General features: G+C 35.6%; 1 protein-coding gene across 1 annotated transcript in view; it reads right to left on the bottom strand.

The window, feature by feature from the left end:
- The window catches only part of LOC308193833 (uncharacterized protein), a 568,958-nt gene that overhangs the window by 280,762 nt on the left and 273,156 nt on the right, over window positions 1-15,040 (bottom strand). The window contains exon 11 of the mRNA XM_080588912.1: window positions 1,209-1,252. Coding sequence (XP_080445038.1) covers window positions 1,236-1,252 — 17 coding nt within the window. The 3' untranslated portion in view covers window positions 1,209-1,235. The remainder of the gene's footprint in view (window positions 1-1,208; window positions 1,253-15,040) is intronic.

Genomic DNA, 15,040 nt, shown 5'->3' with positions numbered 1-15,040 from the left:
CACCACCTAAGAATCCTTTCCAAATAAATCCCTTTTCCTTCACCATGTCTGATCACCCATTCTGTGGAAGATCTTTGCAGAGAGTAATTCTCCTCCTCTGAAGTTATGAAGAAGAGTCTTTGTACCCCCCAGATTTTCAGAAGCATTGTTCTCTTTAGCACCCTCTGTCTTTGGTTTCCACCTAATTACTATTTGCTCTCGCCTTCTTTGCCTTTTCTTCAGGATCTTAACTTATCCTGAGTTTGACATACATACATTTCCAAAATCCGTGGCTGTTGCCTACCACATTGAGTTACTGCAGAGCTAGAGAAAGATGCAAATGAGTCTTTGAGCCAGCTGCCTCTTATCAGCACAGCCAAAGTAAGGCTGAACGCCAGCAAAACAAGAAACAAGAGGTAGGCAGGATAAAAGACTGAAAGTATGGGCAGAATGCTAAATATCTGCAGCCAGGAATGAAAAGAGAAACTACTAAAACTACTATTTTCCATGCTACCTTCACTTTTCCTATCCCATTTTCCCATAGCAACTTGGCTTTTTTTCCCTAATTTTTCTTCCTATCCAAGGTAAGGTGATAAGCCAAGAATTGATGGTGTTCTGTAGGACTGCAAGTGTAAGACTGAAATTTCCAAAATAATCACTGCTTTTCTTTCTTTTCCTTTTCCCCTTTCCTTTCCCTTTCCTTTTCTCTTTCCCTTTTCCTTTCTTCTACTATCCATAGGTCAGAAAAGAAAGTATTACGATCTGTAACAAAGGGTAAAAAGAAACCTAGCTACGTTACTCAGGAGCAAAACCAACAGTCCACAGTTTAAGGACAGTAGTTCAAGGACCTTTGTTTTAAAGCAATGACATAGACATCCTTCCATCTTTTTGATGGCTCTTCAGTGTTACACTGCATAATTTGAAAAGCCTGTAGACAGAATCTGATCTTAATTTTGAACAAACTGAATTCAGGTTGAATTAAAGCTTGAATGAAACTCAGTGTCTCTAGCTTCTGACCTCAGATGCCTGTAATTCAGAGAAATAAAGCTCTTAAAACTTTAGATTCTTTCTGTTGTTAGTAGAAGCAATGATCCATAGCATATGATCACATTGCAAGGATGATCACATTGCAAAGATTTATTCTTACGGTTAACAATTCCATTTTGTCAGAGAATTTACTGTATGGGTTTTCTCCAAGTCTCTTCTCTTTGTCTGCATGGAACGCCTACCTTTGCTGTAATAGACAGCTGATCACATCACACACTGCATTCAGCTGTTGAAACAAAAGAAAAAAAATACTTCAGGTTTATTCCTAGGCCTGTTATAAACTACATAGGGAATATACATCTATGTAGACAGGACCAAAAGTTATTAAAACTGTTTCTGTATTTTTTGAAAGCATATTTCAAAACATAACTCATATGTGATTTTAGCATTACTTTACAAAGCACAATTTAAATAAACAAGGATATTTCAACAAATTTTGTTCAGAAGTATACTTGACAACAATGAATATGTAGCTATGATGCAAAATGAAATATAAGCCAAATCAATATGGAAAGCAACTCAAGAGCTGCTTCTGAACAGCTTTCTGACAACAGAGTGTTGGTGCCAGTGTCCTTCAGTGTCTGCTAAAACATCAGGATTGTCCTGTCACACATACGCACACAAACTTTCCTCATGGTTTGCTGTGGGGATGCTCTGAAAAAATACTAAGCAAACATATGTGACCAGGTGTAAGCTACAGGAAAGAGTTACAGAGTCAGAATGATAACAATCATGCTTTGATCAACCCTTGTTATTTTAAGGTGTGCTGCCTCCCCTCCCAGTAAGATGTATTTCAACAGAAAATCAGAAACATCTTGGACGTTTCCCAAGGCAGATAAAAGATTGACTGCAATTCTGTCTAGCTAATGTGCAGAAATATAGAGTACTGCTGACTGGACTGAATGGTCTGCCTGGAGAATGGCAGACCATGCAGAGTTGTATTTGTCATTAAAATTATCCAATAAATCATTTATTAAATGTGAAGTGTGCCTAGGCACTTATAAATATCAACCACACGTTTGATCAAAAATGGAAATGTAGTGTCTGTTTTTCCTCTGAGCATTTCCTTTCTATACAGAGATTATAGTAAACAACACTCTAAAGACAAGTAAACATATCCTTTTTCACTGTCAGAAATTTAATTTTCATTTAAGTATAGCACCTGTAAATCTAGAAAACTGGAGAAAAATGATTGATGTCATATTAGTTGTAGAACTATTTTCTGAAAGAGTAGCTTTCATTCTCTTCCAAAACTATGAACATACATTTTATATGTCCTTAAACAGTTGTTTATCAAATTAAAAGCATGTGTGTGAAAATTTTATTGAGTTACTACCATTTTTTTCCCAGCTTAGTAATGATTCATCATCAAGATCTATCAGAGCACAACTTTCAAGTCCCCCAAGGGAGTCCCCAGTCTTTCCACTGGCAACATCCAGTTATCATTGTACTGAACTTCTCAGTTACAAAAATGTGCAGGATGTGGTGTTTAGGAATAAAAGGATTCATACCAACAAGTGTGAATTTGGGGCATGAGGAGTTAACACGTCACTTTCATAAGATGTAATAAAAACTTTAAAGAATAAAATTAGTGCAAAGAAACATGTGTGAGGGATGCACAATTGTCATAAAACCTTTGCCTTCACTTTTCCAAAAAGTAAAATACTAAAGAGTGAAATTTTATGACACACCACTGAGAGATACAGAACAAAATCCTTTCATCAATGGCTTTCAATTATTTCTGAAGCTTTCTGAAGATGAAAAGTTATGGATAGGGGACCCTAATCTAACTAATAGACAGTCTGTTTTGATGGAGAATTGGAATGTTTGGAATGTTGTACAAAGATTCCAAGTTTAAAAGGCCCCCTTATCCCCAGCAGCAGTCCTGATACTATCTTTCTGTTCCTAATACATACCTGACACCTGCCTGCATTAGTCATCAACAACTCCTGTAAAGAAAAATATTAAGTAGATAACTAAGCATTTTAGAGTTTTCACACTTGTGTGTCTCTCTTATCCAATGTAAGCATAATGGAATAGCGCAAGAATTTCACCCGTAAACCTTAGCTTCAATGAATAGTTTAAAGTATCACTTGAGTGTAACCTGCCCATCTGCAGACAGCCTACAATAATATATCTAAAAGGAGAGATTGTTCCAGGACCTCAGTGGAGTACTGGGAAGAAGGAACATTCTGGTGGCTCCAGAATTGTAAGGACACAAGTGACAATCTGGCAGTAACTAAAAGTGCAGTGAGTTTGGCCCAGACAACCAAACAGAGCGTTTGCTTCTCCCTGTCTCTGAAAGAAATATCCCTATGGGAAGAAAAATGAGCGTGGAAGATGGAGCTTTGACTTTGTTACTGAGCAACCCAAGAAACCACTGCAACTTGAACTCCTCCAGGCTCCAAGCTCAAGCTTTGGCACAGGACTTTTGTCAGTGATGAATAATTTGCAGCCTTTTGCAAAATTTTGAAGAGATCCCAGTGAAAGACTGCCGTGTCCTGGCCAAAGTCCTTTCAGATTCAGGACTAACATAAAGGAAGGTGTGGCTTGATCCAAAGACGATTACCAAAAATGGGTTTCCGCCACCAATTTTTTAATTCCGTGCAGAATGCCAAGAAGGGGAGAAGCAGATGTTGAACTTGATTACAAGTAAGTTATTTATTTAGAGAGAACAAAACATCAACTAGCTTTTTAAATAAGAAAACTGATAGGGAACTAGAAACATAAATAAACGTATCCTGCCTTTACAAATAGTTGCACAATGTCTATCAGTTTCAATGCAATGAAAGCTAAATAATGCCAGGGAAATTATATGATCTAATCATCAGAATATTTTAGCTTTTAAAAACACTCTTTCCTCACAATATAGTTATTTCTCCCTATTAAAATGTGTTTAAATATCTGTGTAGCATGGTAAATTATTAGTAGTTTTTGTGTGTGATAAGTTATTAGAGTAGCCTGGAGATTAAAAGAACAAGAACAATAATTTAAAGTCTGTTTTGTAACACAATGAAATAGAGAACTACTGCAAACTAGTCACATGATCTTGGAAGATTCTTATCTTCCCCATTTAGAATTGACATATTTGTTTTTACCTGCTTCTTGCTAAGACAAAGAAATTAGTCTTATAGTGTCATAAGGATATTGCTCAATATAGCAATTTTTACCTAATAGGAAAAATATGAATATTTTGCAGCCATATTCACTGAATATACTTATTGCATTCATACTTATTATATTATGCTCAAACTAAAACTTATAGTTAATTATGATAATATTTTTGGAAGATCATTTTTCCTGATTCACACTCGTAATTTCCAAACAGAAATGATTTCATAAGGGAGGTTTAAGAGGCCCTTTTTGTTACTGCTCTACAAGATGAAGTTCTGATATTTACACAAATCCTTGCATCGCGGACATCATTTAGGCACTGACAGCGAAACATTTGAGTTAGTATTTATTCATATGCCACCTTCTTTAATGGTAGCTTATGGAAAATAATTGGAAACATTAATAATTTGTTTTCTTAAATATCAGTCCTACAAATTATTTAACTTACTAAATTAAAACACAAAAGCCAATACACTGAAACACCTTTAGATTCTGCAGTTTCCATTAGGGAACTGATTTATCATGAATGATTCATTTCTCATAACTATCGTTACACTCTCTTCTCTGGCTACTCCCATCCTGCTTGCTCTATGTTACCTTGTTTAATGGTTTTAGAATGAAATACTCTATAACATTACCATACACATTGCCTTGCCAACAGCTGTTGTCCATTTCTCAGGCTCCTTCTCAATATTATACGACATTTTAAATAAATGAAAATCTACTGGTGTCTTGAATAACCTTGCTGTTAACTCTCATGAGTCAAAAATACAGAATTACAAAGGAAAAACAAACAAAATTAATTGTAACTGAATTTCAAAGGTCCATCTCTACACGGAAAGTTTTTGCATAGCTATCAGTACTTTCTTTTATATGACATTGAGTAGGTTTGCAGATGCAAATGTTTGTGTTACCAGTAACTCAGCAGTGAAACTTAGCTATCCATTTTTTCTATTAGACAACTTTGCTTCTTGATTTCTTGCCTGATAGAAACTTGAAAGAAAATCAAAGGAAAATATATTTTACTCATATTAACAAGAATTAGTTAATGGCTCAGAGGAAAAAAAATACAAAGATTGGCTTTCTAGTTAATTCTTTGTTTAGAGAGAGAATATTCAAATGTAATAACCTCTTATTATCCCAGTAATAATAATAATTGTGATAAAATATAAATGATAGAATCTACTTGCTAGAAAACTATGCCTTTATCCCAAATTCACAGTTTTCCTGCTTTTTCCCTGGGTTACCATTCCATTCTGATTTGTAGTAAGCTTGCAAAATTCTGCAAATGATGTGGCAAACAAAAAGCTAACCCTGACAGTCTGAAGAGAGAAACCTGCAATTTCTAAATTTGAATCCTAAGCCACATATTTGAAAAGTGTATTGTAATTTTAGGATACACTCTGAAATTGTGTTAATAATATATTAAATCTGAAAACAGTTGCCCTTCCTGGAGGCCTTTTTTCATAAACAATTACTGTAATGTTACAATGTCAGCATGTTTAGGACTGGCAAGGAAAAAAATGTGTTTTATTAAAAAAGCCTAATTTTTGAAAATCAAATATTTTATAAATTAATGAAAAATATTATTTATGAAAATATATAGTAGCATTTGTAAACTTTGTAGTGTTAGAAGTAAACAGAAGTTAGGATAGGCAATAGCCCTATAGTCACAGCTCTCGATCAAGACAAAACTTAGGCAGTTTTACATCTCCGCTCTTCATAATTGAAGAGAAACATGAATATGAATTTCCTACCTAATGGTGAATGCCATTACCATTTTGCATAATCTGTAATTGTTCTTTCATCTTCTCTTTTTTGAAAAGAAACAATTCCATCCTGACATAGGTATTCTTCTAGTTATACTTTGCTGTAAGATGGTCATTTTAATAATTATCCTTTAGTCCAAGGAATCAGCATATTGCTTCAGGAATTTATTTCTATAAAACTTCCACACCTGCAAAGAAAATATTTTCAAAAGATGTCTAACTGTACAGGCTCAATTCTTCTCCTCAACTCAGAAGTTTCAGTGGTATTCTTGTTAAAAAAAAAAAAAAAGAGCAATGCACAAATTTCTTTTTTTCCCAAAACTTTTTTCTGCTCCTAATCAAGCTGAGTCCTTCAAAGTATTCCTCACTTGATGTCTTAAAATAATTTCTAAGCCTTTCCTCACAACTGATGTTCAAGGTAACATAAATAGCCTACCGCCCACATAAGTCTTATCTATAGTTAATTCTTTACACGGGTTTTGTTTGAATCTATAGGACATGTTCCTATCAGTGAATACCTGCAAGAACTCTTTTTAAAACTTTTCCAATATTTCCTTTCATGTATTTCTGTTCAAAAATAGTTTTAAGGAATAAAAAACATTTTTCACTACATGGTCAATTAGCAATTTTCCTAGCATATAATAAGTAACACATGGACTTTGAGCCCACACTCTGGGTAACCACCCTCACCCTTTCAATACTTTATGGTGTACTCTCTGTCTCCCTCTCCATTTGCCTTCATTTTTTTATTCTTCTTCATGACAAAATATCAGTATTTTACAGGTAGAGAAGAAGAAAAACTTCAAAATCTTGCAAATATTACTGGCAAAAGAAAACTATTCCTTGCCAGCTCAAACTAAAACACTTGAAAAGCTGCTAATATTTTCTCCTTTGCTACAACCATACATCCAATATAGCTTTGAAAGAGTCATTTAGATCCAGAATAAAAACAAGCTACAAGTAGGTTCAAATAAATATTCACACTTTGTATGCTTGCCTAAATCAAACTTTCAATGCCTTTCAAGTTTGTTCAACATAGACTTCATTCCAGTTTGTAAACTGTTTCCTAAATAGGTCTGTAAGATTGCCTCAGATCATTTTGGTCATTCAAGATACTTTGTGCTGTGAAACAAAATAAATATATATATATATATATATATATATCTTTAAATCTAAGACTGATAGACATAGAAGCTGATTTATTTATTCAGTAATTCTTATTCCAGTCAGCCATTGTCACCATAACTCAGACCTACCAAAAACTATACTTTTGGGCATAGTTTATCAACTTAAATATTTTCATTTGATTTCTCATCTTATATACATTTATGCACTATTCCAGTCTTCCACAAACTGACTTCAGACTAATAGCTGTCTTTATAGAACATGCCATTTTCTGACTTCTTACTAAGATAAAAAAGTCACTTTTTCATCTATATTCACTACCAGTTACAAGAGCCATCTTTAATTTCATCTCTTTATATTTTAGGATGTTGGAGAGTGGGATTTGGAGCATTCATGATGCTTTTCCTCAGTTCTCTCACTTGTGACACAGACACCCATTAACAGCACACAAAATATTTCTTTTGTTATCATAAGTTTAATGGAAGCCCATGGTGAAGAATATTTACATACCTCCTCAATCTCTACAGAATTCATGCTACTGATTCTGTCTAGGGAGCAAAGAACTCTGGAACAGAAGTCAAAGATTATTTGTTACAGATGACATTTTACTTGCACTAAAGGTTTGGCAGGGACCAAAGCTGGAAAGCGGCTTTGCAGAAGAGGCCTTGTAGGTCCCAATAGAAACCATGCAGAACACGAGTCAGCAATGCACCCTTGTGACAATGAATGGTAATGGTATCCTGCGCTGCATTAGGAAAAGCACTGCCAGCAGCTCAAAAGAAGTAATCCTTACCCTCTACTCAGAATTGGTAAGATACACCTGGAGTGCTGGGTCCGGTTCTGGGCTCCCCCGTACAAGAGAGGTATGGACATACTGAAGAGAGTCCAATGAAGGGCCACAAAGATGGTGAAGAGCCTGGAGCACTTTTCCTATCAGGAAAAGCTGAAAGAGCTGGGACTGTTCAGCCTGGAATCTTGTCAATGTACATAAATACTTGAGGGAAAGGTGCACAGAAGATAGAGACAGGCTCCTTTCAGAAAAAAAAGGAGAGGACAAGAGGCAACGGGCACAAACTGAAACAAAGGAGGAAACATTACTGAGTGGGTGACTGAGCACTGATATAGGCTCCCCAGGGATGGCTCCCCAGGGATGTTGTGAAGTCTCCCTCCTTGGAGTTATTCAAAAGCCATTTGGACATGGTCCTGGGCAACCATCCTGCTTGGTGGTCTTGATTAAACAGGGGACTCAAAATGAGCTGGCAATGTGCGTTTGCAGCCCAGAAAGTCAACCGCATCCTGAACTGCATTAAAAGAAGTGCAACCAGCAAATCATAGGACGTGATTCTCCCCATGTGCTCTGCTCTTGTGAGACCCCATATGTCGTACTGTGTTGAGCTTTGGGATCCCCTACATAAGAAAGACATGAACCTATAAGAGTGAGTACAGAGGAGGGCCACAAAGATGATCAAAGGGCTGGAGCACCTGTCCTATGAAGATAGGCTGAGCGAACTGCATTTGTTTAGCTTGCAGAAGGCTCCGGGGAGACCTAACAGCAGCCTTCCAGTACCTAAAGGGGGCCTACAGGAAAGCTGGGGAGGGACTCTGTCAGGGAGTGTACTGATGGGACAAGGAACAATGTTTTTAAATTAAAAAGGGTAGATTTAGATTAGAGGATTTGGAAGAAATTCTCTACTCTGACTGTGGTGAGGCACAGGAACAGGTGGCCTAGAGAAGCTGTGGAAGTGTTCAAGGCTAGACTGGATAGGGCTTTGAGCAACCTGGTCTACTGGAACGTGTTCCTGCTCATGGCAGGAGTGTTGGAACTTGATGATCCTTAACATCCCTTCTGACCCAAAACAGTCTATGAGATGACCTCCAGAGGCCCTTTAAAACCTCAACCATTTAGTGATTTTATGATTCCAAAAATACAAATGTTGTATAGCAAATTAAATACTTCAGGGGAGACAAAAAGATAGACACTTTTCCATGTGGGCATAACCATGTTGCTCTTCCCCGTTATTTCTGCTTATTATTTTAGGCAGCTTACATTAATGAGGGAATTGTTTATCGTGAATTCCATTGTTAAAGTCCTGACTGTCTCCTGTATCATGTATTAAGGCTGTTGATTCCACCAGGGGATATATATCATATCTTTTTGAGATCTACTCTTCATTTGATCACATTGTTTGCTTTCATTTCTTGCTCCTCTTCCCGTTTTAATCTATTTTAAGAACGCAGCCCTTCACCTTGAAATAAAGTGATAATATCTTTGCAGTAAGTCTCTTTTCTTACAAGAAACACAAGAACTAAATGATTCACTTTTGTGTTAAACTTGAGAATTAATGATGAGAACAAGTTGACATATCTATATGCTACTTACAGTATTAATCTGAATATGTACATTAAAGGGTTGGCTCTGACTATATAGTTACTCTTTCTGAAACCTAAATTTGTATGTTTATTTTCCATGAAGAACAACCATCATGATACAAATTCTCTTACATCATTTGGAGCTATTATAGTTTTTAATAAGATGTTCAATTTATGCATTAATATTTTCAAGCATCAGCCTATTTAGTATGTACTGCTGTTCTTTTAAATTCTCATTTTATAATTTTGTCACTGAACATCTTGCTCTTTTGACAATATTTCACTTTTTTTTTTTTTTCTGTAAAAGGTTTTGGAAAATATTTGGTAGCAAGTACAATAGCCAATTTCTCCTATTTATATTTAGGCTATGAGGAAACCTTATGTTATGGCATTATAATTTACTGCCTTTTTTGTTGTAGTCACTGAATAATATTATATTGTTGTATCTCTGAATTTTGTGACAAAATATTTTAAAATATATTTTACAACATTATTGTCATATCACTGAATTTTTACTAGCATGCATTTTAGAGCAAGACATTCTATTCTTTTGTATCTTAACAAATGTTACTAAAAGGGGGAAAAACATATAAGGTGAAAAATATAAAGTGAAAAACAGTTGCTGAACTGTGTTCATGCAATATATCTAATTTTATTTATGTACAAATATTTCCTATTAGAAATAATAAAATAAGCGATGATAATACAAAATATATTTTAAAATAGATTTTACTTAAGTTACAGATGGTTTGGCAGATTTTTCCTGTATTGTGTGTTTAAAATCAAAAGGTTGAGTTATCTCAAAATATTTGTTTTAATTGTGTAGCAAAGGATGTTGATAAAAGGACACTAGAAATTACTGGCATTTCTGGATACAGAAGGACAACTCTGAGTCGGTGATTCAAGCCATTAATCTGGCTAAGGAGAACTCTACCATCAATTTCTGCAGTAAGAGTCACCTTCCTTGTCACCTCCTCAAGCTTCACCTTTATCCAGATGCTCAATGGGGTAACACTGAAGTGAAAATATAACCCTAGGAGTGAAAGATGAGCTTTTCACCTTGGTGGTTCTATAACTGTTCCAAAGTAAATGGCCCAAGGCCATTTTCCAAAGAGGCAGTTAATTATATTGAGTTTAAGGTTACTTAATTATCTTATATTTCTTTGTTCAACTGTTTCATTATTTCCTTATGAAAGGACACTATGATTTAAATATAGAAAGATAACTCCTCGTTCCTCTTCATAATAATAAAACTCATAGTAAAATAACAAAAGATACTCATATAGGTGGAGGAAAAAATGCAAAATATTTGCTATTTTTATTTGGGATTTGGGGTATAAGACCTATTTTCTCCTGCCACTCCTTCCATTTATAATAATATTTTCACTCTCCGTTTTGATGCCTGTCATTATCAATATCACATTAGCAGTAATAATAAAACTTATTTGGTAAAAACAGAATAAGAATACAGAAGAATATTATTATGATCATAAACTTTGTTTTACTATCAACAGTAGTAGCTAGAAATATGAGGGGGAATATTCTAAACATTTCTCAGAAAAAAAAAATAGCAGAGAGTAACATGAATATTTTCACAAACTGGTCATAGACACTATTTCAATTAATGTTTCAAAATTAAACATTTTTATTTTTTCTGTGAAACAGCTTGTTAGAACCTCTTTATTTTTATTTTCTTTTAAATGGTTCACTCGCTCATCCATTCCCAGCAAAACAGGGTTCATCACATGTAATGGTTTCTTAGGAAGACAAACACAACCATTCCAAATGTCCTCCCCTTCCTCCTCCTTTTCTCCAGCTGCTATTGCTGAGAATGATTTAGTGTGGGCCAGCTGTCCTGGCTGTGTCCCCTCCCAGCTCCTGGTGCACCCCCAGCCTCCTTGCTGGTAGGGCAGCACCAGACGCTGAAAAGTCCTTGTCTCTGTGTGAGCACTGTAAAAACATCGGTGTGTTATCACTACTATTTTTGTCAAAACTCCAAAACACAGCATTGTGTGAGCTTCTATGAAGACAATTAACTCTGTCCCAGCCAAATGGACATGACAAATGGAGTCAGACTGGAACAAATCTTTAATATTTATTTTTTTCCTAAGTGATGTAAGAGCTACTCAGCAGGTAAGAGAGGAGCTTTGACAAAACTTCATTAACTGTACAGTGACAGTCCTAGAGATAGAAAAGATTAACAGAAGGGGTACTACAAAATAAATAAATAAATAAGAATGTAAAGGTTTATAAGCTCTGATTGTTGTTAACAGAGGCCCATTCACGATCTTTCTATTTGCAGAAACACTGTAGAACAATCAATGGGGAAAATATAAAAGAAGATAAAATAAGTAGTAGGGGCAGCCTAACATGACCCTTCTGTAACCTACCAGAAATCATGGCACACAAGCAAATACAGACATAAAGACAATCTGTTCACCTCCTCTTATCAGTACTGTTGTCACAGAATAACCACTTGCCTGTTCAACTCTGCAGCAGGAATTCATGTGTATCTGAGAACGTAATGTGGTTGTCAAAATGACAACAATCTTGTGTTTGGTACTTCAACATCTGAACAAAGAGCTAGCGGAAAATGTGTGAAATATGTTAAAAAAAAAAAAAAAGCTCTTTGGATGTTAAAGTAAAATTCCCTCTGGACTTTAAAGAACAGCAGGGGGTCAGTAAAGAAAAAAATATTGGTGTTTTAAGACTTTTGAATAAATATCAGTAACATCAGACGTGATCTGTTGACTTGAATTTGATATTACAGCCTACGTGCCAGCCAAATCAGTTCTACTTTGAACTAAAATTAAACGAGGCACTTGCTGCAAGGTATCAGTGCATACCGCAAAGAGTTTTCTTATCAGAGATACTGGTCCAAATCCTCATCAGGCATAAATTGAAAAAGCTAAATTGAAATTGAGACAATGGAAATCTGCCAATAACACCAACATTGCTTGACCACCATCTCTGTTTTGACCTACCCTACCTTTTAAAGTAAGCTGAGTATTTTTTTAAGTTTTTATTTTCTTTTCAATCTTTTTATAGAAAAATTTATGGAAGACTTTTCTTTATCTCCCCCATCAGTACTGTAATTCTGAGAGTTGGGTTATATTCCCAGGACAACTCTAAATTGCTTAAACAAATGTCAACTGCAAAAATACCTACCTTAGACGCAAGGCATCCAAGTGAAGAAAATCTGTGAAGTAGGGAATATGTGACAGCAGTTTTCTTACTGACACAACATGACTACACTGATGATAGCTTGTTAGTAAGAAGTCTCAATCCACCTGCTATAGGTCTTCTGCCCACTATGAACTGTAATGGCAGGAAGAGTCATTATAACCTTATTAGCTAAAATGATGATTGCTCTTTTGGGCCAATACAATACCAGCTAACATCAGTTTTTGGCAAGTAGCACTTTGTCAACTGCTAAGCCTGTGTATGATAAAGAGAACTGGAAGGAAATGGGTTTAGAATAATTCTGGCACTGCATCTTTTGACGCTTCTCGGTAAGATATGAAAACACTAGGTGATTACAGCTTCCATATTATTCATTCAATTCATTAATAACTTCCTGCCCTATGATAAGGGGAAGTCTGTTGTTAAATAATGACTTCCATTTTCCCTCTTTTGAAATGCCTGTGTCTAAGTAGTTAGGGAAGTGTTCTCTAGTCCTGGGCCAAATGTTTCTCTTGTGTAACTTCAGTGATATGGTATAAAACCTCCTTCTCACTGCAGGAGGAATGTCATCCAAGTAATTAAATACAGCAGTTACAAAAGGATAGTAAAATGCAATCTACAAGAGTTCCCTTAGTATGCAGCAGGCTGTATTACTTTCATCCATTACCATAATGCAGTCATTTTTATACATCTGTTGCTGTGGTCAAAGTGAACCATAACACAAGAGACTTGCTGTTAAAGGTTTTCTATCCCGCCGTAAGATTACACTACACCACGTTGATTATACAACACTATGAAGGAAGGGGAGAGAAATAAATTACTTGTAAAGCAAAAGGTGAAAAGCATTGAAGGTACTGATACGATATGTTCCAATGGTTTGTTTTTCTTCTAGTTCTTTGCTTAGATTGCATTTAGAAACAGATAACATTAGCATACTTTGCTTCAGACATTACCATATGCATTACTAGCACTTTCAGTATATCCATGTATTTTTATTTATTTTTGTATGCCATGCTGCCTATAGAGAACCAAGCTAACCAATTTCTTTCTTTAGTTCTCTTAATCATTTTACTATAAAGAACACTTTAGCTTTTGAATCTGCTAGAAATGTAGCCACTCTCATTGTTATTTGAAATCTCTCATCCTATAAAGAGCACCATCATAAGTATGCTGATACTAGAAAGAATAGAAATAGAGAAATTTATAGAAATAAAAGCAGATGCTGAAGGCTGTTATCAGAAGACAAAGTGTTGCTAGCCATTCTTTGGTGAGTTTTGTCAATGAAAACAAATACATTTTCTACATGACAAAGTTTTTTTCTCATCTGTTCCCTTCAGCTTACATTTTTATAGCCTGTATAATATTCTGATGAATTTGAAATCGAGTGATCTACCTTACTGCTCCAGTGAAAACTACTCAGCTGCTAGCATAAGCCAACTAGCAGATACAGAGAAATCCAGTAGCACTTGCTAGATCATGAATTCGTTTGCCATCTTCTTCCACTTCATTTGGACTAAGAGTTGGGATGACAGCCATATGTACTATTTAAGCCAGAAGCACAGTGTCTAAACCTGGCCTCTGTACTCTTATTAGAATTACCTGAATAAAGTTAGACAACTGAATTCAACTTCCTAGTAAACTGAATTCAATGTCAGGCTCTTTTTGCAGCGCCCCACCCCCCCCCCCCCCGCCCTTTTTTTTTTTTCTTTCAGAGCTTGCTGTGCATGAGTTTTCTATATTATAAAAAATATACATTCACCCCAACAGATCCACTTAGCTTTTCCAACTTTAGACATATTTTCTTTCTGGTTGTTCTGACGCACTCATCCATCCTCTCTCTCACATTATGGTAGAAATAGAGGACAGCTACTATGCTGTTACTTCCACTGTACCTTTTATTTGGATGAATTGATATGACTCTGTTCTCTAGGGCTGTCAAACCAGAACATTTCAGAAGCTATACATTCATTCAGGGATTTTTTTTGTTTTTAATAAACTCTACCTTCTGAAGAATTTTTCTAGGCTTTGATCTACTCAGTGTTAGCTCACCAGGACTTAAGAGAATTCTGTTCATTACACAGAACTTCAATGAACTCTGGTGGGTTGATAGTCTAATTCTACATTTCTTCTCATCCCCAAAAAAGTCTGTCTTTTTCTAGTACATCCGAAAGGTATCACAAAGAAATGAGTTGATATTTTGAGTACTGAATTGATTAAAATGTACATTTTTCCCCTTAATGAAAGCTGCAGCTGTTTCCCTGTCCTAGAATTGCACAAAATCTGTTCAATGTAGAAATGAAAGCTTCTGAGTTCCTTTCTCATTTGATCCACATACAACAGTTAAATAATTGGCCTTCAGGTAGGAAGTCAATTCCCCTTAGAATGCTACTGCACCTCAGATGTTAAAGCATTTCTGCACACCAGCAGATCGTTGAGATACAGAGGAAAAGAAA

Source organism: Anser brachyrhynchus (genome assembly GCF_964034855.1).
Source record: "Anser brachyrhynchus genome assembly, chromosome: 4".
Classification (NCBI taxonomy): domain Eukaryota; kingdom Metazoa; phylum Chordata; class Aves; order Anseriformes; family Anatidae; genus Anser; species Anser brachyrhynchus.
Note: the sequence above shows the minus strand (reverse complement) of the source record. Positions and strands in the feature narration are given on the sequence as shown.